Consider the following 26,566-nt stretch of genomic DNA (forward strand, 5'->3'; position numbering starts at 1 on the left):
TCAAAAATCTAACCCTGGATATTCATACTGTCACTGTGACATCACAGGTGAAATCACAGTGACAGTCCATATACGGGTATCCCTTTTATACCCACGCCAGATGGCAAAGGCATGGCCCATATCTGTGTGGCTGGTTCAGATAAGGATCCATGTATGGGCATAAAATATATTGTATGTATATTATGGATACATATTATTATTAATAAAGGATAAAATAAAATAGAAAGTCCACATATGGTCATTCCCAGAAACAAAATCTATTTTATGCCCATAAGGAGATTTCTGATGTGATCAATCCCAGGCCGAAAATGTTAATATTAAGTCCATATATGTATATATATATATATATATGATGATGATGCCCTGTTATGCCCATATATGGAGATCCCCAGGCATCAAACCCAGGCCCTAACTTAGCTCTGGTCCATCGCGTCTCCTCCCGGAGACGCTCTGACAGACACGTCGGGAAACGCCTGGACTCGAGATTGTCGCCCCCTCCGAGCGCTCAACATCAGTCAAAATAAACGAAACTACTTCACTACTCACCAAACCAAAGGTAGTTTTGCGTTGTTGAAAGTCTATTCTCCGCGGTGGTAAACCTCTCAGCACCCCACCTACTCTGTAAAATACATTATTTTTGTCATGAAATAAAACGCACACAGATCAGGCCACCTAGCGGCCACCGCAGATACAATGGTTCACAACCCGGAAATAAGCGGTGGTCGAGTTGGATGCACTTTATTTCATGCCAAAAATAATGTATTTTACAGAGTAGGTGGGGTGCTGAGGGGTTCACCACCGCGGAGAATAGACTTTCAACAGCGCAAAACGACCTTTGGTTTGGTGAGTAGTGAAACGGTTTTGTTTATTTTGACTGATGTTGAGCGCTCGGAGGGGCCGACAATCTCGAGTCCAGGCGTTTCCCGAAGGGTCTGTCAGAGCGTCTCCGGGAGGAGACGCGATGGACCAGAGCTAGCCCTAACTCACCAAGGCCCTGCTTGGCTTTACTAATTAAAAAAAGCTATATAAGGATATTATGTTATCAATATTAAGGACATATCTGGGAATGCCCATATTTGGTAATGCCCATATATGGGCATGTTTTGAAATAACATTGTATGTTGACTATCATGCAGGGGTCTCCATATATGAGTAACTGGTCCCATATACATCACTGGCCAGATGGCCAAGAAAGGGCGAGGTCGCAGGTAACCCTGAGGTGTCTTTCTAGTAGTATACCGGTAGTATATTAAGTATTGCTATTTGCTTTTTTGACACTTTAAGTATATATTCATTGTTCCCTTTCTTTACCTTGCTCTGTACACTGTTCCATTTTTTTCTTCTTTTCATACTTCTCTGTAACTTTGTAAATATCCTTCAACTGCTGTGCTGCCTCCAGGCGACTGATTTCCCCCCTTGGGATAATAAAGGTATCTATCTAATCTATGTATCTAATCTATCTATCTAGTCGCTTCCTTACTAGGATCTCCTTTTAGATTACCTTGTACCAGTGAACTGTACTGTCATGAAACTGTACCTTTTCCTATGCAAACGTCTAATAAAAGTCTTCAATCCTTTGGCCTAGCAGAGCTTATTTCTCTTGCAAAACCTGGCAACGCCGGTCTCTCCAGTGCACACGCGCAATGCACAGAGTCCTTGGTTGATCCGCCGTGCTGTAGGTTAACATATAACATCGTCCTGCTGCTGAGGGACACTGTCTGTCACACACACAATGCAGAGCTGGAACCAGTTATACCGCACTCTGGCCAAGGTAAGAACACATTGTGACCGTATCACCATGAAACCTAATGTTGCCTGCACTCTGGAACAACGTACAGCAGACTGGGAAGTACAGCTGTTGGCTCTTAGCTTGGGCTGCTTCTCTCACTACAGTCCGGGGCCCAATTGCTAGCTATAAATGCTAAGCTATGCTAACGTTAGTTAGCAGCACACTGTGTGTGAACATGTCATAATAAACCTCGACTGTACCTCTGTATGTTCGCTGTTAAACATGTGTCGTTTATCCCCCGTTGGTCCCCCGTCTGTTGACATAAGTGTCGTCTGTTGTAAATACGTTGTTATTAAGTTGTCATGCACTGTGTCTGGCACGGTGAAGTTGGTACTGCACATACCCGGTACGTCAGACTCTTCCTCCAGCCCCCAGTCAATTAACGTCAGCTCAGCTGCCTCTAATTGATCTGCGTGTTTCCCAAACTGGGGCTCGGGACCCCCAGGGGAGTCCCCAAATGAGTGCCCAGATGATTAGCCTAATGTGCAACATTAGTTTCTCAGATTCTCACTCAACAGTGTCAGTAAACAAACCGACATACAGTGCAAATGTATACAGGGTATCTGGACATTTATAAAGTGACAATTTAAGGACTTTTTAAATTACATTTCTAAAACAAAATGTATTAATATTACGTGTGAAAATAATGTATCTGTGGAACCGAGTCAAACTAAATAATGCCCACACTTCTATACAGTTCTACTTCCAGCTCAAATATGATTATTTTGGGGTGCCACAGCCTGAAAGGTTTGGGAAACCTTGCTCTGCACAACAGTCATTCTCAAACTTTTCAAGTTTGGTAAGAGCTTGTATATCTGGTACCTAATATACACTAAATTACTCTGGTTGGGTCCATTTGGTACCCAACTAGCTGGGTAGCAAATGGAATGTGTCCCTGAAGTGTCCCTGAGGAAGACACTAAACCCTAACTAGGGTCACCTGCTCAGTGGCCTTGGCTTGTGGTTGGAGTGTCCATCCTGAGACTGGGAGGTCTGGGGTTCGATTCCCCCTGGCCGGGTCATACCAAAGACTATATAAATGGGACCCAATGCCTCCTTCCTTGGCACTCAGCATCAAGGATGTGCTTGTACATGAAGCCAACAGGATGGGCATGGCTTCCTTGAGCTCTCATCATTCATGACCATCTTGGCCATCATCTGCACGAAGCTGAAACTGAATTTCCTCTGGAATTAATAAAAGTCTACATTTCATACCACTAACTAACTAGTCTGAAAGACATGTATTTAGTGACATGCCAGTCCCCTAATGCAGGGTGCAGTGACACAAGTTCAGGAGTTCCTCAGATTACAGAATACCTTTAATAATATTTGGATTGGAATAATAACTTCAGTTTACCACTTAGACTCTCTAATAAATATCAGATTTACAAGCTCACAATGCGCGTTGTGAGTTTGTACATCGGCTTTCTTTGGTGAATGTTCCCCCTAGAATAGGGATGCTGGGGTTCAAGTGGTTAAACGCCAAGTATAAAAGATAATTTTCAATCTCTCCTAATGGAACTTTGTATCTTAAGGGGAAATATTTATTTGACATAAATGTGCTGTACAGATGTGTCCTGCTCCTAATAGATATTATGGGTTAAATGCAGAGGACTATTCCATGGTATGCAAAAAATATAATACATGAAACTATGAAATAATGATCTACTCTGCCATTTTTAATATTTTACCTGCCTTTTTCCTCTCAACCTAATTCCCAGCAGGGCCACCATCTTCCATGCAAACTCCAGGGGGCTTCGGTTGTGGCTGTCAGAACATATGCTGACAAAGCAGCAAGTAAGACAGCGTTTATCCTCAGTCCTATCTATGACCATTGCCTTGCAATCCAAATGGATCAATCACAAAAAAATCACAAAAGCTTGTTTCCATTGTGGCCCATGTAAATATTCATTTTACCTATACAGGCAACAATACACAACATACAAATGGTACAAAAAATAAATAAATAATAAGTTCATTGAATTCATGTTGATAACTAAAAAACAAAGGGGATGGGCAGCAGGGGTAATAAATGCTTGGAGGATTAGGGTTGGGATCCTTTATGATCTTAACAATTCCATTTCCTTAACGGTTCCATTTAATTATTCCTAATTCCAAATGGACCCTAAAAAAACTGGTTCCAGAAGCAGTTCCAAATGTAATGGAACCGGAATCGATTCCTCAGTGTTGGATCCGATTCCTCCGGGTTCCGGATCCCAACCCTATGTAGGATGCCACTCACAAGAGACGTAGCAGAGCTCGCCCAAACAACACTGGTCGGGTACTGATGTCATAGTAAACACAGTGCCTGCTGACAATTGACATACTGTACTCCACTAGTGATCTGAAAGACAGGAGAAACAAAGATACACAGGCATGTCGCCACAACAATAGACTAGACTACACCTAAAACAGGCTGACAGACATGCAGGACATAATACATGACAAAATGCAGTGTGGTCTACTGAGGTCTACTGCCAGATATGCTGGAATCAGTCATAGGACAAACAGCATGTAAGCAAGCAAAGCCTGTTCTTTGTGTTATTTAATGTTGCACTAATTGATAAGTCAGGGAAGGAGAATGAGGACAACAGGCCTAGAATAACACACAGAAGAGAATGCAAAAACCATTAAGCAGAGTCTTACTTGGAGCATTTAGGATTTGAGTAATAGATCTTGCTCACACAACTGATTGGCAATAACCTATTCCTTAATGTTGTGCTTTAAACAAAGTTATGTTTTCTAGTGCATATGAGTAATGGAATAGCATTCCAAAAGTGTGAACATGTGAGAGCTTTAGTTTCTCCTATGATACTGTTTTAACCTGTTTGTTGTCTGTGTGTTCTCCATAGTTGACGCTGATGTCACGGTTGTGGGTTCTGGTCCAGGAGGATATGTAGCTGCCATCAAGGCTGCCCAGCTCGGCTTTAAGGTAAAGCAACACATAGTTAGTAGTTACTTAGTAGGAATAATGTGCAAAACTTCACCCCTCTGGTTCCAAGATAGTGTATTTTGCTTTTTATTTTATCACTGTACAGATAGAAGCAAGAGACACATTCTGTTCTGAAATAGTTGAACTAGAACATTTGCAATTTGACCCGAGGTAAACATTGGGAGGAATACTGTCGACGTGCGATTCAAATTGGTGCTGATCGGATCATGTGTTTGTGAGATATGGTGTCTTGTTTTTAAGAAATAGGCTACTTTAATTCTGATAATCTATATTCCTAATGCGAATGTCTTTTTTTCTTCCTGCAGACAGTTTGTGTTGAGAAGAATATAACTCTAGGTGGAACCTGCTTGAATGTGGGCTGTATTCCTTCAAAGGTAACTTGTTTATTTGGCAGATTCAAGAGGAGAATGAAAAATGTATTTAAAAAAGAATCTTCATAATCATAAATGTAAGTTTTTTTTTGTGTTGGTTAGGTTCTCAAGGTTCCAACAAAGGAATCATTGACAAGTGTCTTATTGCTCCCATTTTGATTCCATAGGCCCTCCTAAACAACTCGTACCTGTACCATCTGGCACATGGCAAGGACTTTGCAGCCAGAGGCATCGAAAGTAAGAGTTTAACACAATTAGACCGTTGCAGATTATGTTAATGAACTACTTAAGCCCTGTTTTGTACTTGTATAGTGGTGTATACATGTATGATAGTGGTGCACAGCGAAAATAGCCGGTCTACACATGCGTTGTAGATTGGAATTCTTTTAACTAATTTGGAATTGATATTATATTTTTTAGTTTTGGGATATAATGACAGAAAAAAAGTCGTTAAAAGGCCTGTTGATGAACTCCTTTCATGCTTGCTTAGAGGATTGTTGACCCACCAGTTATTGTGACACAGCAGGTCAACTTCTGTACCTGCTTAGTAGTGGTGCTTACATAGTTAAATACTGTTGTTTCATTGCATGTAAGATAATGGTGAATGTGAACTACCTCACCTTGTGAAATATTTTAATAGGCCACCTTTTATTAAATTGTGTTTATTTTATTTATATATATATTTGTGTGCCTCAGTCTCGGGCCTCACGTTGAACCTGGAGAAGATGATGGCACAGAAGAGCGGTGCGGTCAAAGCTCTGACGGGAGGCATAGCACATCTATTCAAACAGAACAAGGTGACACTGCTCTTTCACACAAGAAAAGATGAAACGCTATGTAGAACAGCAGGATCAATACTAGAGTATCATCATTTTAGATATTGTTTTTTCACTATATTTCACTTTCATACATGTTTGGGATCCTTTGAATGTCTCAACTCACGGCTCAATATCAGTCACCAGAACCAACGGACGGGTGTTTTCGATGAATCTCTATCATGGTTAAAATTTAGTTAAATACTGAATCAAGCAGTATTGGGGTGTTCACAAAAGCCTGAGTAGATGTTAAAATGACCCAAACATGTTTGAAAGTGAAATATCCCTTTAATTGTTTAGGAAAGTGTGTGTGTGTGTGTGTGTGTGTGTGTGTGTGTGTGTGTGTGTGTGTGTGTGTGTGTGTGTGTGTGTGTGTGTGTGTGTGTGTGTGTGTGTGTGTGTGTGTGTGTGTGTGTGTGTGTGTGTGTGTGTGTGTGTGTGTGTGTGTGTGTGTGTCCTTTCACACTGTTTAATCGCACATTAGGACTTGGTCATGCAAACATTTTCAGTCGTGAGATTTCATCTTTTGCTTTAAACCATGCTGATGCCAGTGGTTCTGTTTCTACCCGGTTTCTCCAGGTCACCCATGTGAGCGGGTTCGGGCGGGTGACTGGCAAGAACCAGGTGACGGCCGTGGCGGCCGACGGCAGCGAGCAGGTCATCAACACCAAGAACATCCTCATCGCCACCGGCTCTGAGGTCACGCCCTTCCCTGGGATAGAGGTTTGTTTAGAGATGAAACTTCACTAAACTCCGTATTTTAAATGAATGCCCTGCTTGATGATGCTACAGCGTCACCCAAAAGTAGCAGATGTAGAAGCTCGAAACATGGCACGAATAAGACATGCTGTGGACAGACTGATCACTGTCCTTGTCCTCTCCAGATCGACGAGGAGTCCGTAGTGTCCTCGACAGGAGCTTTGTCTCTGAAATCGGTTCCAGAACAACTCATTGTCATCGGAGCTGGAGTCATCGGGGTGGAGCTGGTCAGTGTTGTGTTGGTCTTTTGGACATTTGTGTATGATGTGTGTTGTAAACTTTGTATGTAAATATATAACAAATATATAAAAGAAAGACAGTGGTACTCTGCATCATCAGTCTACACTGATAGGAAGTTTTATTTTATTATTTTGATATGGCTGTATTTATGTCAATCAAATATTCAAAGTTTATTTGACCTCCCTTCCTACAGGGGTCAGTGTGGCAGCGTCTAGGCTCCAAAGTGACAGCAGTGGAGTTCCTGGGCCATGTTGGCGGCATGGGTATCGACATGGAGATCTCCAAGAACTTCCAGCGCATCCTCCAGAAGCAGGGCTTGAAGTTCAAGCTCGGCACAAAGGTCATGGGAGCCACCAAGAGGCCCGATGGCAAGATCGATGTGGCGTGAGTACATAACGTCTGTGTGTGTGTGTGCGCACACTTGAGACCATATTCACAATTACACATTCAAGTTTGCTCTTAACGAATTTGTGCAGGATTTTAGAACACCATTAAACTAACAATGTTTTGTCAGGTCCCCTCAACTCTGTTTTACATCCATGTGGACAGAACACAATTACTCTTTCTCCAGAGCTTGTTATGTTCATGTTTTATACCTTCCAGTGTCGAGGCCGCTGCAGGTGGGAAGAACGAGACGCTGACGTGTGACGTGCTGCTGGTGTGCATCGGCAGACGACCTTTCACCGGCAACCTGGGTCTGGACACTGTGGGCCTAGAGCTGGACAACAGAGGACGCATCCCTGTCAACAACCGCTTCCAGACCAAAGTACCCAGGTAGGCAAATAACTTTCACCTGTAATGACATGCCTGAAAATAATGATGACAGGTTAAAAAGTAGCCTGGTTCCAGCCAATAGACCCGCCCACTCTCAGAGTGGACTGTTTCTCTGGTCTGGAATTGTGTTCATAATAAGTGTTTTCTGGAGCCGAAATGACGGCTCCTCCAATTAGCGCAGGGGGTGGGGGTGGGTTTAACAAATAACCAATCCGTGCCGTCAAAGTCCCTTCCCTCCAGAAATCGCTCAAACAGGGCACACTGTCAGACTCAAGCTTCAGCTGAGTCTGAAATCAGGCTAGTTAAAAAGTGGTTAAAAAGGTACAGTCAGACTTAAAGGCTAAAAAGGATAACACAAAAAAGTCCTGGGACCTTGTTTCCTTTGTGGTCCTACAGTATGTATTCAATTCATCAACATCGCATTCAAAATGTACACAATAGTACTAGGGTTGTACGGTTTCCACATTTTTAAACCTCGGTTTATGCCCCAGAAAAAAACCCCGGTACACGTTTTACCGTCTTATACATTTTAACGTCTGATATGACAGCTGTTATATTGATGCTATCAGAGACTGCTATTAGTCTTTCGCCACCAGATGCCTTCTTTGTTTCTCCAATTCACACTCTACAAATGATCGCAAATCTCCATTTAAATATTCTTTAATGCCGAGTTGCTGACCCATTAAAACAAAGCAACGTTACATTTCCAGCCAGCATTTGACAAATTTACCATTTAGACAGGCTGCTATTGCTAAAGGGTAAAGTGAAAGCTGTTTCCTTTCAGTATGTTGTGTGTGTTAAAAGAAGCGACCACAAGTCCACGACCATATCATTATAGGGAGAAAAAAGCACTTTTCCAGAAGCTGCTCTGGTACTTGATAAGATAATGGTCTATCAGGTGTCTCTTTCCAACAGTCTGCAGTGAACTTTTCATTGTTCCCCTGACAGCTACTAGCAACGCTGGCTAACGGAGCCGTTAGCTTGTTCATAAGACTGCGTCGCTTGCCGGAAATAGCAGATCTACAAGTTTGTGGCTTGTCGACCGTGCTTGCGCGTTGCAAGCTTTTAGATCCGCTCTTTTTCACTACAAGCTAAGCCTCGCCTCTGTATTTGCTAACAGCTGTCACATTTCTTTTAGAGACCTGGCTTGCTGCCATTGTCTCTCTGCTTATCCTTCTTCAGGCGCGATTTCTGCTGCTTCCGTAAACACGTTCACATGTGTATGCACAGTCAGATGCGTGCAGTGGCGCACGTGTCATGTGACATGCGGTTTCACAGGTTTGGCTTACGAGACGTCAACATGTATTATACCGTAAAACCGAAACACTGTACAACCCTAAAAAATACATTAACAATAATAAACACAATATGTACAATACATACCTCCCCTTGTGATCTCCTGATATTTTTTCAGGCCAATTTTGAAAGAAACCGGTGTCATTGCATTTCAAATTTTGGTGGCAGAACTTTCCCATGTTTGTTCTAAGTTTTGGTGGTATCCGATCATGGTTGCCACCATATCATTTCTCTTGGCTTGTCATTGGGTGACCTAATGATGTTATGTTTTTGACCCATCTCTCCAGTATTTATGCCATAGGTGACGTGATTGCAGGGCCCATGCTGGCACACAAGGCAGAGGATGAGGGCATCATCTGTGTGGAGGGCATGGCCGGTGGCGCCGTGCACATAGATTATAACTGTGTACCCTCGGTCATCTACACACATCCTGAGGTGGCTTGGGTGGGCAAGACCGAAGAACAGCTTAAAGAGGAGGTGTGTGTATGTTTTGTGTGTACATTACACATCACTACATTGAATCAACTTTACAGGCAGGGTTCCCACGGTCATGAAATTCCTGGAAATATTTTGAAATTAGAAATATATTTTTCCAGTACTGGAAAAGTTTTGGAATTGATCCTGGAATTGATTTGGAAGGTCCTGGAAAAAAAATGCTATGCATTGTCTTTGGTTATTGATTTTGTTAATACCTCTGAAATGACAAATTAAACATTGGCCAAATTGTCAAATATTAGAGGCAGAAATTGTGAAAATAGCCGATCTACATGCTCACAATGCCTCGCAACGCGAGGCGTTGTGAGCATGTAGATCTGCTATTTTCACAATAGAAACGTGTTATACAAAATTCCTCAACTCTTTGTGCTCGTCAGGGTGCCGGGTCCCCAGTAAAATATGATTATTTCAGAGCTAACCACTGGCATACACTACCTGTCTTTGGGCGTTGCGCGTAGGAGTAAGCGACTTGTTATTGAGCTGAATTATTGTTATATAGTCCTAAAATATTCTGGAAAGGTTTTGGAAATTAATTGGTAAAAATGTGTGGGAACCCTGTACAGTGCATTTACAAGTGCATTTGTGATGAGGGTTCTTTTCTCCAGATCACCACAAATAGTCATTCCAAGTAATGGGCACTAGATGGCGATAATTCCACACATTTTAATAGACTGTTATTACTTGCATAATTTTCTAATCCTATTAGTGCTGAAAATGAGTAAATGAGAATAATATATTTTAAAGATATTTTTAAAACGTTTAGGGAAATGACAAACGGAAGACAGTTTCCTGTCTCAACATTTTTTTTATTTTTTTTTTTACTTTGTTTATTTGATTTTCAAATGAAGCATTAAGGCAATGAAGTGGTACAATAATAGGAGTAGCAGCTTCTTTTGTACAAACATCAAATATAAAACAGTGATATCTGTCTCAACATTTGTGAGGCAGAGTTAGAAACATCTTAGTCTCGTGAGCCAGACTGTTGTCTCCACATTTTTCTAACACTTCCATCATACAGTCTAGAGAAACTCTGAAAATGATCAGAGGATAAAGCGGATGTGTAGTTCCAGACTATAGCATACAGGAGGTGTAGTTCCAGACTAGAGGTGCGCGGATGGCGGTTTTAGCCACGGTTAACCTACTATATTATAGTATTCAGGAGTAGTTGTCACGTGAGACTAGAAACATCTCATCAGAAAGAATGTACAGTTGGGACACTAATGCCTCTTTTCTCTGCTCCTCAGGGCGTCCCATACAAGGTGGGGAAGTTCCCCTTCGCTGCTAACAGCCGAGCAAAGACAAATAATGACACAGACGGCTTGGTGAAGATTCTCAGTCACAAGGAGACAGACAGGATGCTGGGATCACACATCCTCGGAACTGTAAGACATTTTCCCTATGCACTGTTTGTTGTTAGCCAAATAATTCACCATCTTACTCAACCAAATGTATTTTCATCCCTGACATACCGTACTATACTTATATAGGAATGTTTATATTTCTTTTGTGTTTGTATCCAGGGAGCTGGGGAGATGATCAACGAGGCAGCACTAGCCATGGAGTACGGGGCATCCTGCGAGGATGTGGCCAGAGTGTGCCACGCTCATCCAGTAAGTTGTGCACAGTGTACACCCAGTAGCACATACTACTGTGATATTCACTGTGTACTATAACATTCATCTTTGTTAAAAGCTTACCTCTAACGCACTCCTTACGTGCAAGTTGCTAAAACCACACAACATCTTGGAAATGCTGTGGTTTAGCAAAGGCGGCTTGCGTACAGCGCAGTACTTCTACACATGAATATCGTTGCTGCCGGGCAGAAATTTTGTCCAGGAATTTCAAATGTGATTCTTTGCTCCATGTTTGTGCCACCTCCAGTAGCGTGACAGAGTCTAACAGAAGCACGAGAGTGAGAGAAGTGAACAATATTATAGCAGAATAGTGGTCGGATGTTGCGCGAAACACTGTGACATAAGCGATTACTCAATTAGCATTGAATCATTATTGGCTACAGTCCTGTTACTTTTAACTAGGCCTACGTTATTTAAGCAGCAGCTGAGAGGAGAGCACAACGGCGCATTACTTTAAGCAACACAACTTATGCAGCTGCACCCATCAGAACTTGCATCAAAGCCCTAATAATAATTGCTCTTCCTTGCGTTAGCAATACAGAGTCTGTTCTCTAGAGACTAGAAGCGGAGTGACAAAGTCCATGGAACGTAGTATAGTGGGAACGCTCTGGCACCCCAGGCTGGTGTATCAATGTGGAGCTTTTGTCTGCCCCGCTCTCCTTCCCCGACCGCGTCCACGGGTGTTTCGCATTAACGACGAGTAATGTATTTTGTGTTGTTTTATTGTCAATCTTGACAAAATCACTGCACACGAGGTGACGCTGCCAAGCGAGCTTTCGTGTCAAGCATGCATGCACACAGGCACGTAAACAAAACAAGTCAGCGCGCACTGCTATGACGCGCGCATCAGACCAGTCCAGCAGTGTTTCTCAACCAGTAGTCCGCGGACCTGACTAGCGCCGCATGCATGCGAATCTGCGATGCATGCATGCACAACACAGACATGCACTCGTCCCCGACACAGAGACCCACACACCGGTCCTCTCACATTTGGAAAACATTAACGCTTATAAGGTTTTTGAAGCGATTAAAACATTTTTGGGGGAAAAACTTTAGAAAAACTTAATAAAAAAAATAATAATAAAAAAATATTCGATTTTTCGACTCGTACTTTTTGAGTCGCCGTGAGCATGAGTCGATTTTCGAGTCGATTTTCGATTTTTTTTTTCACATCCCTAGACGATACTCATACAAGGGGTTTAACTGATACACATTCACTTTGCAAATGCATGCCATGAAATGATAAACTGACCTTCTCTTCCTCGCAGTGTTGACCTAAACCATGACGAAAAATGTTCCTCTGCTACCTTTTGTCACTGACTAAAACCAAATAAAAACTAAACTATGATGACTAAAACTAAGACTAAATATATATTGAAAGTTTCATCAACAAAAAACTAGGCCCGTGCTGACAGCGTGGTGGTCCATGCACCCTAGGCTGCAACGCCAGCCTGACAGCGTGTCGTGTCGCGGACTCGGATTTCAACGACCTTTGCTGCGTGTCACTCCTCATCTTTCTCCTTGTTTCCTGTCAGTCTACTGTCCTGTCAATAAACGCATAAAAGCCCAAAAATAAACATTTCCATTTTTTGTATAAAAAAAAAAAAGAATGATAAGGAGGGACCAGTGGGGAAGAGATCCAGTAGAACCAAAAGACAAGTAATTTTATGTTTGGTTGCGGTCGGGTGTTTCGCTCAGAAAATATATTTGCTGTTAAAAATTCACTGCTTCCTCCTTGTTCCTAATCTCTCTCTCCAGACGGTGTCTGAGGCCTTCAGAGAAGCCAACCTGGCCGCCTCCTTCGGCAAGGCCATCAACTTCTAAAGCACCGGCCCCCACATGGCTGCTCTTCTGTGTACATACCAATTCTGTCCACTAAAAAAAAGAACTGTCTGTCCGCACATCGTAGGGGGGTCATAAAAGCTGCAGTACATTTATCTATAACCTCCTTTGGGCTTTGACTGTATACATTCGACAGAAAGCTGTAACATATTTAGTATGTTATTTAAATGTTCTAAATAAAATTCAAGGGATTTGGAATGGCGATAAACTGACTGGATATCAGTCTTCTTTTTTTGTTTTTATTCACTGTGGTAGAGAGACGTGCAAGCGTCGATTCAGTCGGTTGGATATCCTGGGAACACTTTACACTGTCTTAATTCCAACATCCAAATAAGTCATGCTGTTTTAAGTACTGACTGATGGAATTCCCTTAAAAATACAAATTTGTACATACAGTACATCGCTGTTATAGCAATGTTACAAATCATGTATCGAGCTCTTTAATTGTTGGTGCTTTCAAGAAGCGCTAACAAGATTTGTGCTGTGTACTTTTACCTACTTGTGTTAACTGTTAATAATAAAAACGGACCGTAGGGGCCTAGGGGGAACAGGAATAAAGCCACTTTAAAGTGTTGCCCAGCTTTTTCGATTGGGGCTCAAAACAGGTTTGCTTCGCACTAATATATAACGCTTGTTTAATTTAAAGGAGCCCTGGGGGAAAAAATAAATACATGGTCAAACAGAGAGAATGCCTTTGATCATTGCTTAATCTTAGGCTGCTGGGGTGGACATTTTGTGGTGCCACACATAAAAACCCCTTTCATTTTTCCCATAGCGATTCCTTGAAAATTATTTATATTCATTATTTTAAGCCTAGAACCAATCCATCCAGGCTCCTGGTGAAACATGAAGATAAAACGTTTGATTCTGTGTTGAAACATATTTGAAATGCGTATTTATCAAGTATAGTATATAAAATAATAATATTGATTATGCTGACAGTATCAAATGTTTCATGGTCATGATTCACCCAGGAGCCTGGATGACTTGGTTCTAGGCTTAAAATAATTTATACAAATATTTTCAGAAAACTCTATGGGAAGAATTCATGGATTTTCTATCTGTGCCATCACAAAATGGCCGCCACTGCTATGCCCTATAGTAGAGCATAAAGAAGGGATTTTTGACAGTATAAATGGTACATGTTAATCAGGTGGCTTGTATGAATTGCTATACTGTACATTTCAGTTCCCACACGTCCTCCTGTGAGATGTATACATACTTCCTTTCCTTAGCACTTCAATAAATGCGATAACCATTCAAAAGAGAAATTGTGTGTAATTTAAAGATGTTTAGCTGACTGTCTACCTTCAGTACCTTGACCTGTGTGGTGGTTCCATAACTAATGAGAATTATACGTAAAGCATATCTATTAGTATCACACTCACTCAAAGTAGGCTGGCTTATAATGGCCTTGTCAAAAGAATAAAACTAAAGGCAAACCAATGCATAGTTAGACTAGAGATTAATTGCTCTATTGACTCAGGGTTGACTGAATATACAGTATATTCCTGTTACTGGAGATCTAGGCTTGCTGGATAAAACGCTGGTGTTTTTAATTTTACATTTTAAAATATATTTTTTGAAAAGGTTATAAAGGTACATTTTAACAGACCGTAAAACTGTCAAATGTTGAAAATACACAATTCCTGTGACTCCACCTCAACAGCTTTGAGTATGTAAACAAACATGTGCAGTCTGACGTTTAAATATGACATCGTGTGTACAGAAGGCGTGCCTCGAGGTGCTTTGGAACGCTGCTGTGTTCAGTTACTAAGTTCTACAGTATCTGCTACTGATAGTATTGTTAAAAATGGCCCAGTTGCTTCACACCATTATTCGTCATGGATCAAACCAACAGCCTAACTAATGGTCTGGAGGAGTAGTTAGGTTATAACTAGAAAGCCTTCTGGACAGAAATCAGCTGATAGGTAAAACTCTTTTGCATACTTTATGTTTTATTTTTAATGGGCTCAAATGCTTGGTACTTTTCAAGCATGAAAACGTAAAGTAATTTAGTAGGCTATTTCTGGGACTTGGTAAAGAAAGAGGTCTGTAAAAGTATGGAGGTATATATTGGTATATCTGGTAGGTCTATACATTGGATTAAGAATATGGAGATATATTGGTAGCCTCGCACGGCCATCCCGAGCTACGTCATCACCAATGTGTTTCCTTTCTCCCCTGGGAGAGTCTGGCTGTTGCGAGGCTAATATATTGGTATAGCTGGTATACATTGGATTAAGAATATGGAGATATATTGGCATATCTGGTATCCATTGGATTTTATGTTGCTGCAGACTAACTAAACTAACTGTTCATATAAATCACCCATCAAAACTGGTTGTGTCTGTTATAAAAGGAGTAGTGGAAGAGTCCTACTGACTGATGACCCGGTCATCAAATTATTGACTCAGGATTACAGGAATGCAACAAAAACAAAAAGTTTCCATAAATTCAAGGCATGTGGTGTGTAATTGATAGAAAATACTTTTTTTTTGGATGAATTACTGCTTTAATATTACAGATATTACTTCTTTATCATTCAGTTAAAATTACTTTTATTTATACATTTATTATTACTATTACACTATTATAGTCAACCTAATTCAACATCAAATATCTTCCAATGTTTTTCAGTGATAAAATATTGTCATAAGAACAGAGAAAGGAATGAGGGGGGAGTAAATATAGTATATATAGTATATATATAGTAAGAATATAAAAAAAGTATAGTGTGTGCTAAAAAAAAGTCACAATATCAGTCTTGTGTGAATAAGAGCAGTGGTAAAAAGTAGTCATAAGTAAAAGTATCAATACTGCGATGCAGAAACAAGGTTCATGTACTTGAGTAAAAGTACAACAGTATTGGCGTCAAAATATACTTAAACTACCAAAGGTAAACAGCACTCATTATAATGCAGAGAATGTTTCACAGGTTTTCATTATGTATAAAAAATCTTCTGAAAATAGATCACCAAGCGTGATTGGCTAAAGTTTAGCTGAAATGGTTAATGGTATGTTTTGTAATAGGCTAATAATCAACATCTATAAGTACCTTGTAACTAAAGTTTTCAAATAATTGTAGTGGAGTCAAATAATAATAATAATAATAATAAGTAGTAAAACAATATTTCTCTCTGAGATGTAGTGGAGTAGAAATAGAAAATTGCACACAAAAAATGCCTCAAAATTGTACTTAAAGGGATATTACACTTTCAAAGTCATTTTATCGTCTAATCAGGCTTTTATGAACACCCTGAACAGTTTTTAATTTGCTTGATTCAATATTTAGATATTTGATGTAAATGTTACCAGGCCCGACACGCCCAGGCCCTTTCCACATACACACCCATTGTAACTTCAAACTCCATTTTAACCGTGATAAATTCATTAAAAACAACCATTATTTTTTCTGGTGACTCATACTACCCTCCTAATACGTGAGCAGGCCGTGTTTTTTCGATAACTTTTTTCATTTATTTTTAATAATCCATTTTTGTATTAAATATTTTTAATTTTCCCAAATAATTATTAAAAATTAATGAAAAAAGTTATCGAAAAAACACGGTCTGCTCACGTATTAGGAGGGTAGTATGAGTCAACAGAAAAAACAACGGGTGTTTTTAATGAATCTATCATGGTTAAAATGGAGTTTGAAGTTACAATGGGTGTGTATGTGGAGAGGGCCTGGGCGTGTCGGGCCTGGTAACATTTACATCAAATATCTAAATATTGAATCAAGCAAATTAAAAACTGTTCAGGGTGTTCATAAAAGCCTGATTAGACGATAAAATGACTTTGAAAGTGTAATATCCCTTTAAATACAGTATTGAGTACATATACTTAGTTCATTTCCATCACTGATGGAGAGAGAGACATCACTTAATAATAGAAATAGAATAGCAGTCTCTTATGAAAGAACAATTCAATGAAAGAGTAATATAGACTGTTGATCATTCTATGCTGATTGGTATGAAAATAGCTAGGGTGGGGGTTCCAGTTCCAGTTTCCTCTCACTGATCAAACACTTTGCAAACTGTGAACTTGGTGAGGGCCGGTCCAGGGGTAACAGGAAAGCTCGCCCAAAACACAGTCGCCTCCAGCAGTTCGTTTACTCATTGTATTCATTTTACTGGGTTTAAGGTTAGAATGAGGTTAGGTTTAGGTTTAAACATAGTTTTACATAGTTTAGCTAAAGTTAAGGTTAGGAATACGTTTTTGGCATAGTTTTACTGAGGTTACGTTTGGAATAAGGTTAGGTTTAGGGCAGAGTTTTACAGAGATTACGTTTAGGAATAGGCCTAATGCTGCATTCACACTGCAGATATATAGTTGAACGTTTAGCTTGCTTGGTCAATGTTATCTCAATGGAAACCAGCTTTAAAGCTTCCAAAGCTTCGTTTTGTGTGTTTCCTGTATCTTTAAAGCTGGTTTCCATTGAGATAACATTGACCAAGCAAGCAAAACGTTCAACTATATATCTGTAGTGTGAATGCAGCGAAAGGTTAGTTTTTGACATAGTTTTACTGAGGTATAAGGTTAAGTTAGGCATGGTTTTACTGAGGTTACATTTAGGAATAAGGTTCGTTTTTGGCATAGTTTCACTGAGGTTACGTTTAGGAATACCTGGTGGTGATCATTCCTATGTCATTGGATTAGACCCGGGCCAGTGTGTTTTGGGGCAAGCGTCCAGGCACTTTTCTGGGAAGTGAGTGACTTCCTTCCTTCACTTCCAGTGTAACTCCTCTTTCCCAAGCTGTAGCTACACATCATGAATTCGTGTTTTAACATTCCTCCGATCATGAGGCTCGTTCGTTAGGACATTAGAAAGACACTTCTGAGATGCCTTTGTTTCTGTAAAGGCCTTCAACAGTGAGTTAAAAGAAAAACCTTTAGTTTTTTTTGTTACATTCTCTTATTCATTCAGGTCTATTGATGGTGGATTTGTCAAAGCAGGTTATGGTTATTGTTATTATAGGTTTAAGATTCAGGACTTCCATCTAGCTCTAGCAATATAGGCGTATTTGTTTGCCTGTAGTGCAATTATAGCATGTCCAATCATAGGCTCCTAGAATTTCCTGCGTGTTGTTTTAAATGTTATTTGCTTTTCTATTGTTGTAAATTTATATAGCCTACTGGAGGGAGGTTAGACCGTGTCTACACCCCTGGAGGCTATCTTAACAATTCACAACAAGAATGTTATTTGACAAAATGCATGTCTATTTGAAATACAGTAGCATCAAAGTGAAACGTTATCTATTACACTCCCTGTTTTAATGGACTGCCTGGTATGTGAAGCTGTCAGCACACCCTTCAGCTGTTTAACAATGGTGGTGGCCTACAGCAGTAGTCATTCTGTAAAAATAAATGTTTTCCTTGACACTGGTGGACAGAAAGTATTGAGTAACTCCTCTTGGTTATTTATTCAAAAGATTTTGTTGGATTCTGTATGACACTACTATGCATTTCAACTAAACACCTCTACAACTTACTAACAAACTTATCACTTCAGTCTTGGATTGTTGGATGTGTTGATGACACACTTATTTCGAAGTAATGTGTTACCATCACCACTAGAGGCCAGACTAATACAACACAGACAGTGATCCAAGAAGCTTTCTCATGAAACCCCTCAGAATATGGCTACATGGAACATAAGACTTTCAAAAATTGCTAAAGTAGCACATCTAGACAGGTTGCAATATGACATGCGAGCTTGTAGGGGAGCAGTTTTTTGCCATGTTTAAAAAAGAATAATTTTAAATTTATTAAATAAGGCTGTGTGATTAAAACCAGAAAAAGATAACATATATGCCATATTACCATATTGAAAATCACAGACAATATCGAGTCTCGTATGGTAATATTAGTATATCTCATTGGTTATACCCTACCAGTCAAAAGTTTGGACACAGCTCGCATTCAATGTGTGTGAGAAGCTGTGTCCAAACCTTTGACTGGTAGGGTATATATTTGATATTATATCATATATTTCCCAGGGATTGCTTTTCCCCTCGCTCTTCTCTCTCGTTTGCAGAGCTGATCTATACATCCCATTCATCATGACTAAGCCTACCATACCGTCTCACTCCTCCACCCACCTCCACATTAACCACACTACATCTGGCCCCCCCAACCCTGCCTCTGCATCCTTCTGGAACAACCTTCTAGACAAGATCCCCTGTAAGTGACGCCCACCTTTCACTCCCCCTAAACTCCTATCCCCCCACCCCCCTCCCTCTGGCTGTCCCCCCTACACTCTGTATTGCTAGGATTCCCAAACCTTTCTGGCGGTGACAACCCCAAAATAATCATTGATTGATTGATTGAAGACTTTATTATAAGTTTGCATTGGAAAAGGTACAGTTTCATGACAGTACAGTTCTCTGGTACAAGGTCAACTAAAAGGAGTAAGCTTTTCGGCTTCTTTACACAGGAAACCTTTATGTATCATTTGAGTTGGGGACCCCCCCCCCACGTGACAAGCACTTGGAATTATACAATTAGTTTGACTTGGTTCCACAGATAAATACTGTGAAATGTGAGGCGTTGTGAGTCCAGTTATTTTCACAATGTTTGCCTCTTTCCAACGTAATATTTGACAATTTGCCCAATTTGGTAGTGACACTTTAGAAATGTGCACAGATACCCTGTATATACTTATACTGTATGTTGGTTGGTTTACTGTTCAGTGAGAAAACAATGTTGCACATTATGCTAATCACCCGGGGACCTCCCCCCTGGGCCCCCAGTTTGGGAACTCTTGCTGTACGCACCCTATCTGGCTGTGTTCCTTCTCCACTCTGAGAAGATGGACCTGTGCCTGGCCACCTGTTCCATCTGCTGTATCTGATTCCACAGCACAGTGCACATTTCTCAGCTCTCAACTTGTTACCCTGCTTATCGCCTCCTAATCCTCCTGGCTGTGCTCTTGTCTCATGCTTCACAGTTCACACACGACAGGCCATAATGTCTGAGACTCGGGTCCAACACCTAAATCACTGTTAAGTCTTGAGTGTCCATTCTCGACTCTAAGAGTCAAATTAACTCTTAAGGCCTGAATAGCTTGGTTCCAGGCTTACAATAATTAAAATCAATATTTTCGGAAATGAGTAATGTATGGGCTGTCGATCTGTGGAACCACAAAATGGCCGCCACTGCTGCACTGGTTCTCAAAGTGAACCAGAGGACCTTGAGGGGTTCCAGGGGGTCCCCAGCTAAATCTTAGAAAGGAACCAAATGGACCCTTATGGGTCTGTAACTCAGTGTACAAATGGAACCAAATGGACACTCTCAGAGTTAAATTAACATAGATTTTACAATATAAATTGGGGTTCCAGAGATAGAAATGCCATATAATGCATGTCAAACTGGGGTCCTTGAAATTAAGATGGTTGACAATCACTGCTAGAGCCGTAGAAATCTTCTCTTATGGGGGTCCCTGACATCTTTTCAAATGGTGGGCTAATAAGTGTCAATTTGGGGGTCCTTTTTTTTTTTAAAGATTTGTTTTTGGGCTTTTCATGCCTTTATTCGATAGGACAGTAGACCGACAGGAAATGGGGAGAGAGACGGGGAAATGACATGTGGCAAAGGTCGTCCGGATCGGGAATCAAACCGGCAACGCCAGCAGGCATCATAGCCTAGTATGTGGTATGCGCCTTGACCACCAGGCCAGCGGGCGCCCCAATTTGGGGGTCCTTGACATGAAAAAGTTTGAGAACCAGTGCTCTGCTGGGTTCGTCAGAGGCACCGCAGAGGCATGGAACCCTAGTCTCCACGGTGGATGTTGGGCAGGAACTTTACCTCTGTGCCACCCGGACCCTTTAGTTTTGTGTTGAGGTCGGCTTCTGTTTATTTTTCTTGCCGTGTCCCTCTCCGTCTCTGTCTCTGTGGGCTCTGCAGTGCCAAGATGGGCCGTCTACGCCATCTTTGTCGCTGGTGGATTGCTGCTTCTGCTGTGCATCCTGTGCATCTGCATCAAATGCTGCTGCAAGAAGAAGAAAAAGAAGAAGCAAGACCAGCAGGTCAATCTAAAAGCGTTGAATGGGTCCACGACTGCAGCGCTGGTAAGTGATGGCTGCCATCTTTTAGGCCCGCAGTGATTCTCAAACTTTTGAAAATCAAGGCCCCCAGTTTGATATGACCTTTGTTTTTTATACCTACAACATGTATAACATGTCATTGACGTTCAGGTCCAGCCTGATGCGGAGGATGTTGGATACGGCACGGCCAAAATGCAACAGGGGAAACTCCTGTACTCTCTGGAATATGATGCCACCAAGTCAGAGGTGAGGCTTTTAACGTATACGTCCTCATGAAGCTGTAATAATTCAGAGTGTTTATTGTCCCACTGACTCCCGCAAGAACAACAATATGTAAATTATCACGGTTTGAGAATGAAGGACCTAAATGCAGCATGACGCAGACGCAGAGGCAGAACCCTAACCCATAGGAACTAGGCTAGGGTATACAATCTAAAACACTGGAAGCATACTACCGTAGGAATATATTAGTACTCACTTGTACTCCTTGGCGTTCGAAAATTCAGACTGAGAGTTGCTGTTTCCACTTGGCAATGTGTCTATATGTTTATTGCGTTTGGTAGGCCTACTTTTTGTCTTGGGATTTTAGTATATTTTTGTCACTGAGTGTGGTTTAACACTGTTGTTTTAACCCATTTAGAACTATAAGGCCGATTCTAAAAATGCCTTCTAAAGCCTGACCTACGTTTTCAGAAAAAATGACAAAACAATTGTGTTGCTATATACTGTACATAGCAACAACAACACAAAAATGTGTTCCCGGCCTGAATGGTAAAAACACAAAAAGAGGTTCCCGTCCTTAATGGGTTTGTGCTCTATAAATAATGTGGATTCAATATCAATATCTCTGTCATCACTCTGTCGACCTTCCAGCTCATAGTAGGGATCAAACAGGCGGCGGCGCTCAAAGCCATGGACCTGGGCGGCTCCTCGGACCCCTACGTCAAAGTGTACATCTGCCCGGACAAGAACAAGACCTGTGAGACCAAGGTGTTCCGAGGCACCCTGAGCCCCGCCTTCAATGAACAGTTTACATTTCCGGTAATACTTTACAATATCAGTGTTTCCTTCCCAAACAATGAACGGGTCGGGGGTTTCGGCATAAGATTTCCATGAATTCAAGGCTTCATATGGGGTGTAATTAATAGAGAATAAGTCATTTTTGGGTGAACAACTACTAAAATTATAAAAAAAATAAAATCATAAATAACATTTTTGAAAATAATTCCAGAAATGAAAATAGCAGATCTACAAGCTCACAATGTGTCACATCGCGACACATTGTGAGCTTGTAGATCATCTATTTTCACAATTAAAAAAAGAAATAGAGCTTAAAATTGTAAATCCTGGCAAGACACCACATTTCTCTTTTGGGTCTCAAGCTGAAACATTTGGGAAACCTTTACTTTATAACACCAATTCCATGTTGCAATTTCAGCAATGGGAACTTCTTGTGTGACCCCAGTTATGTTGCTGTTATTGACGCAGATCATTTCCACCACAATCTTTATGCTGTCCTCCAGATCTCCAAGCCCAGACTCAGTGAGTCCACGGTGGTGATGCAGGTGTTTGACTTCAACAGGTTCACCAAACACCACATCATGGGAGAGCTGAGGGTCCAGCTCAGCTCTGTGGACTGGAACCACGTCATGGAGGAGTGGCAGGACCTCTGTGAGCCCGCCAAGTTTGAGGTTGGATTACATGGATTTCAGTCAGGACAACCAGGGGTCATCAATATGTCTGTACACGGACAAATGTGTCCATGGCAAAGACTTGGTCATGTCCGTGGAATTTTTTTGATTTGGTTCTTATTGTGATCATATAAGACCCTGCAGGTTTTCTTCAGGATATACTGTATGTACTGATCTACTACACTAGCCGGCACTGACTTTATGAGTCCACTATTACTAGTAATCTCAAATGTTTTATTTGCAAGGACCTGCTTAACTGTGAGCATGTACAAATGGAACCAAATGGACCCGTAAGAACCTGTTATGTTCATTCAGGGCTAGCTTTTTGTGTTTCTGGTAATATCATTGAACATTGAATTTCGACAAGCCAATATGGCGATGACCCCTGAGGACAACTCATCAATGGATAAAATGTTTTATTTTTTATGAAATGTTAAAAAAAATATATATATATTTATTTGGGTTGCGAAAGCACATTATACATGTCCCTACCACTGGACTCCGAATCCCCAGTACATAAAAGTAGATCCAAAACGACTGGGGTGGTGGAGGGTGAGCGGCAAGTTTTAATGCAGGACCCCCCACCCTGACAAGCACGTAGAATTGTAGGAGCTGAGGCATTACATTTTATTTGACTCGGTTCCACAGATAAATATTATGAAAATAGCAGATCTACAAGCTCACTACGCCTCACAAGCTTGTAGAGCGGCTATTTGCAAAATGTTTGCCTCTTCCTTATTTGACAATTTGGCCAATGTTTGACCAGTTTGTTTGATTGATTGAAGATTGATTGAAGAAGACTTTAGTATAGTTTGTTGATTACTTTTGATGCAGAAATGAGATTTTCTTTTCTTCTTTTTTTTAGCTGTTAAAAATGTAACTTCTCTGTCATCTGGGGACCCCCCTGGGGGTCCTGACCTACAGGTTGAGAACCACTGCTCTAGGGGTCGCTAACAAGGCTTTTAGCAGTCTTATTATACTTGTCTGTTATACGGTTGTGTTGAATATCATTTTTATTTTATTTTTTGCAGGATGAGAACCTAGGGGAGATCTGCTTCTCGTTGCGTTACGTTCCCACCGCTAGCAAGCTGACTGTTGTTATCCTGGAGGCCAAGAATCTAAAGAGCATGGATCCAGGAGGGTCATCCGGTTAGTAGAAAAACACTCACCTATTATGTGTACGGCTGAAACTATTATTTTCTGAGCAAAGAGAATAGTATTATGCTATGTATGTAAACTGAAAGATGTCGAAAATTCATTTAATTGAATCTTTTATTGTACACTTTATGATGATTTGAGGATTCCTTTATTTAATGTAATGCAAAAACTAAAACCTGAGCTATTCTGGGGAGATGATGGCCAGAGTGGTTGTTTTTGTTTAAGACGGCAAATTTTGTTTCTAGGAGTAGGAGACAATCCCTGCTGCTCTGGTAGGTTCATGTCGGGTCTCCTGTCAATTCAATAACCCAATTCAATTACAAGGGTGTAGTATTTTAGTTTTATTATTTGTAATTTGCCCCATATGTTGGAAAAGTGTCCTGTAAATCCATGTGGGCTGTGCTTCCTTGGAAGCAAGACACTTTATTTAATTAAGAAAATCTATCAAAAATCAACCAATCAAACACAAAATTTCTTTTGATCACTTTTTCGATTAATCAAATAATCAAGATGCTTGTCCAGACACATTTGTTATATTCTATAAATCAACTCGACAAAAAAATGTGAATTGATGTTTTAGTTACTCCTTCCGCCTGGTTCCACCCTGGTTCCGCCTCCTTTTGGTTGCTTTTCTGAGCTTGCTGTTGATCAGCTATTTGCTCTATTTTAATTGTATAAAAATAAAAAAAAACGTATACCGGTATGTAAATCATTTTTTTAAATAATAAATTAAATTAATTAGTTTCATTAAGCACGCGTATCAAAGAAGTTGATGTTTTCCTGTTTTGTGTAATTCTAACTTTATGATCTTTTACTTGCTTATTTCTTTTGGCTTTTTGGGGGAGGCAGGGTTCCGTGAAGGGTGGGTGTGTTACTTATATGTTTTCTTGCAGGAAATGTTTTAGAAAAATACATAAATGATCTATTTCTCTGCGTTGCCAGACCCCTATGTGAAAGTGCAGCTCACTTTGGACAAAAAGAAGTGGAAGAAAAAGAAGACGTCAGTCAAAAAGAGAACACTTAATCCTTATTACAATGAGTCGTTCACCTTTGACGTGTCGCTGGAACAAATCCAAGTAAGTAGGGACTAATAAATACAAATAACGGTGGTTCTCAAACTTTTCAGGCCACGACCCCCCAAAATAATCACATTTTTTAACTGGGGAGCCACCACCCTGACAAGCACTTGGGATTGTAAGAGTGAAGACATTACATTTAGTTTGACTCAGTTCTACAGATAACAATTACATTCAAATGTTTGGCTCTTTCTACCGTAATATTTGACAATTTATATAAAAAAAGAAAATGTATATATGTTCATTACTTTTTTCTCCTCCATTTTAGAGCTATTAAATAAAATGGTCTTAAAAGTCCTTAAATGATCTCTTTAGAAACATGCAGATACCCTGTAAACACTTATACTGAAAGCACAAGCTAATCCTCTGCTGGCCTGGCCCGCATAGAATATCCCCTGTGGGTTCCGACCCACAGTTTGAGAACCACTGGCCTACGACAATGAATGTGATTCTTTGCTCAAAGCGAGTGTCTCTGGTCCTCCTCTGGACGTCTCACAGCTCACAACACGTCGACACATTGTGAGCTTGGAGGTCTGCTATTTTAAGGCCCTTTTAGAAATGTCAGACCCTGCCTCTCTAACATTCTCTGCACGTCCCTGTAGAGGGTTCACCTGGTGATCTCCGTGTGGGACCACGACACCCTGACCAAGAACGACGCCATGGGCAAGATCTTCCTGAGCTGCGACGCCTCCGGCAACCAGCTGAGGCACTGGGCGGACATGCTGTCCAACCCGCGCCGGCCCGTGGCACAGTGGCACAGCCTGCTCTCTGCCGAGCAGGTCAACGCCACCCTGACGCTCAAGCAGAGCATCAGGATCCCCTTCACGGACAGGACATTGCCGGCATTCTGAGCAAGAATCAGGGCCAGAGGTCATCAATATGACCGTACGCTGAAAAGACTTGGCCTCGTCCGTGGCACATTTTTGTATTTTCTGATTTACACACCATTACAATGATCTTATTTTGATCATAATATCCAATTACTGAACGTCAAGTCTCCAGGTTTTCTTCAGAATATGAATGACACTGATTTACTATGACACTATGGCACTATGATTCCACTAGTACTAGTGGTTCTCTAACGTTTTATTTGCAAGGACCACCCAAGCCCCCAGAACGGCTTGTAAACATTGAAGCGGCCGCCCTACTGGCCAAAGCTGGAATTTCAGGCGGGGTGAAACATACATGCACGAGCATAAGAGCGCGGCGCTGGGGTCTACAATAGGGTTCAATGGACGTCGACGTCGTTCGTGACGTTTTGGTCTCTAGGTAGAGACCAATTTCCCCCAGAATGTACCTGGATTAGCTACATGCTAGCATGTAGCAATTGCTTCAAAACGCCACTGAGCACTTGCATTGAAATGATAGTGGGGGCGGGGCCGGTCCGCTCTCTATTTTATATATACTCTATGGGACCACCATAAATCTGAGAGTGGGCAAAATAGAACCATTCTATTCTGTACGGAACTCTGCACAATCTACGGGTCCATTTTGTTCCATTTGTACACTCTCAGAGTTACAGACCTGTTATGGTCATTCAGGGCTAGCTCTTTAAGTGTTTCTGGTAATATTATTGTCTGCTCATTTTGTCCATGGCAAAAATAAAAATAAAAATGTCCACCATAG

The 26,566-nt window shown here is 40.9% G+C and overlaps 2 protein-coding genes across 3 annotated transcripts; both read left to right on the forward strand.

The window, feature by feature from the left end:
- The first annotated feature begins 1,635 nt into the window (after positions 1–1,635).
- Positions 1,636–13,175, forward strand: dld (deltaD). 2 transcript variants are annotated; one of them, XM_080737472.1, is made up of 14 exons: positions 1,636–1,771; positions 3,510–3,585; positions 4,641–4,720; positions 5,047–5,115; positions 5,280–5,349; positions 5,809–5,909; positions 6,507–6,650; positions 6,812–6,913; positions 7,120–7,310; positions 7,530–7,700; positions 9,284–9,473; positions 10,736–10,873; positions 11,012–11,101; positions 12,884–13,175. In XM_080737472.1, exons 1-14 carry the CDS (start codon positions 1,733–1,735, stop codon positions 12,947–12,949), a joined length of 1,527 nt encoding a protein of 508 aa, XP_080593598.1. In that variant the 5' UTR covers positions 1,636–1,732; the 3' UTR covers positions 12,950–13,175. The 2 variants fall into 2 exon arrangements, with proteins under 2 accessions (XP_080593598.1, XP_080593599.1); XM_080737473.1 differs by having other exon boundaries at positions 1,639–1,771; positions 3,513–3,585.
- Positions 13,176–19,032: 5,857 nt separating this feature from the next.
- syt8 (synaptotagmin VIII) lies at positions 19,033–25,791 on the forward strand (the record flags this gene model as incomplete). The annotated part of the gene is made up of 8 exons (XM_080737083.1): positions 19,033–19,153; positions 20,876–21,039; positions 21,166–21,261; positions 21,889–22,056; positions 22,539–22,706; positions 23,738–23,855; positions 24,807–24,940; positions 25,543–25,791. 8 exons carry the CDS (start codon positions 19,033–19,035, stop codon positions 25,789–25,791), a joined length of 1,218 nt encoding a protein of 405 aa, XP_080593209.1.
- Between the last annotated feature and the right edge of the window lie 775 nt (positions 25,792–26,566).

Source organism: Nannobrachium achirus, assembly GCF_963921795.1.
Source record: "Nannobrachium achirus genome assembly, chromosome: 11".
NCBI classification, from domain to species: domain Eukaryota; kingdom Metazoa; phylum Chordata; class Actinopteri; order Myctophiformes; family Myctophidae; genus Nannobrachium; species Nannobrachium achirus.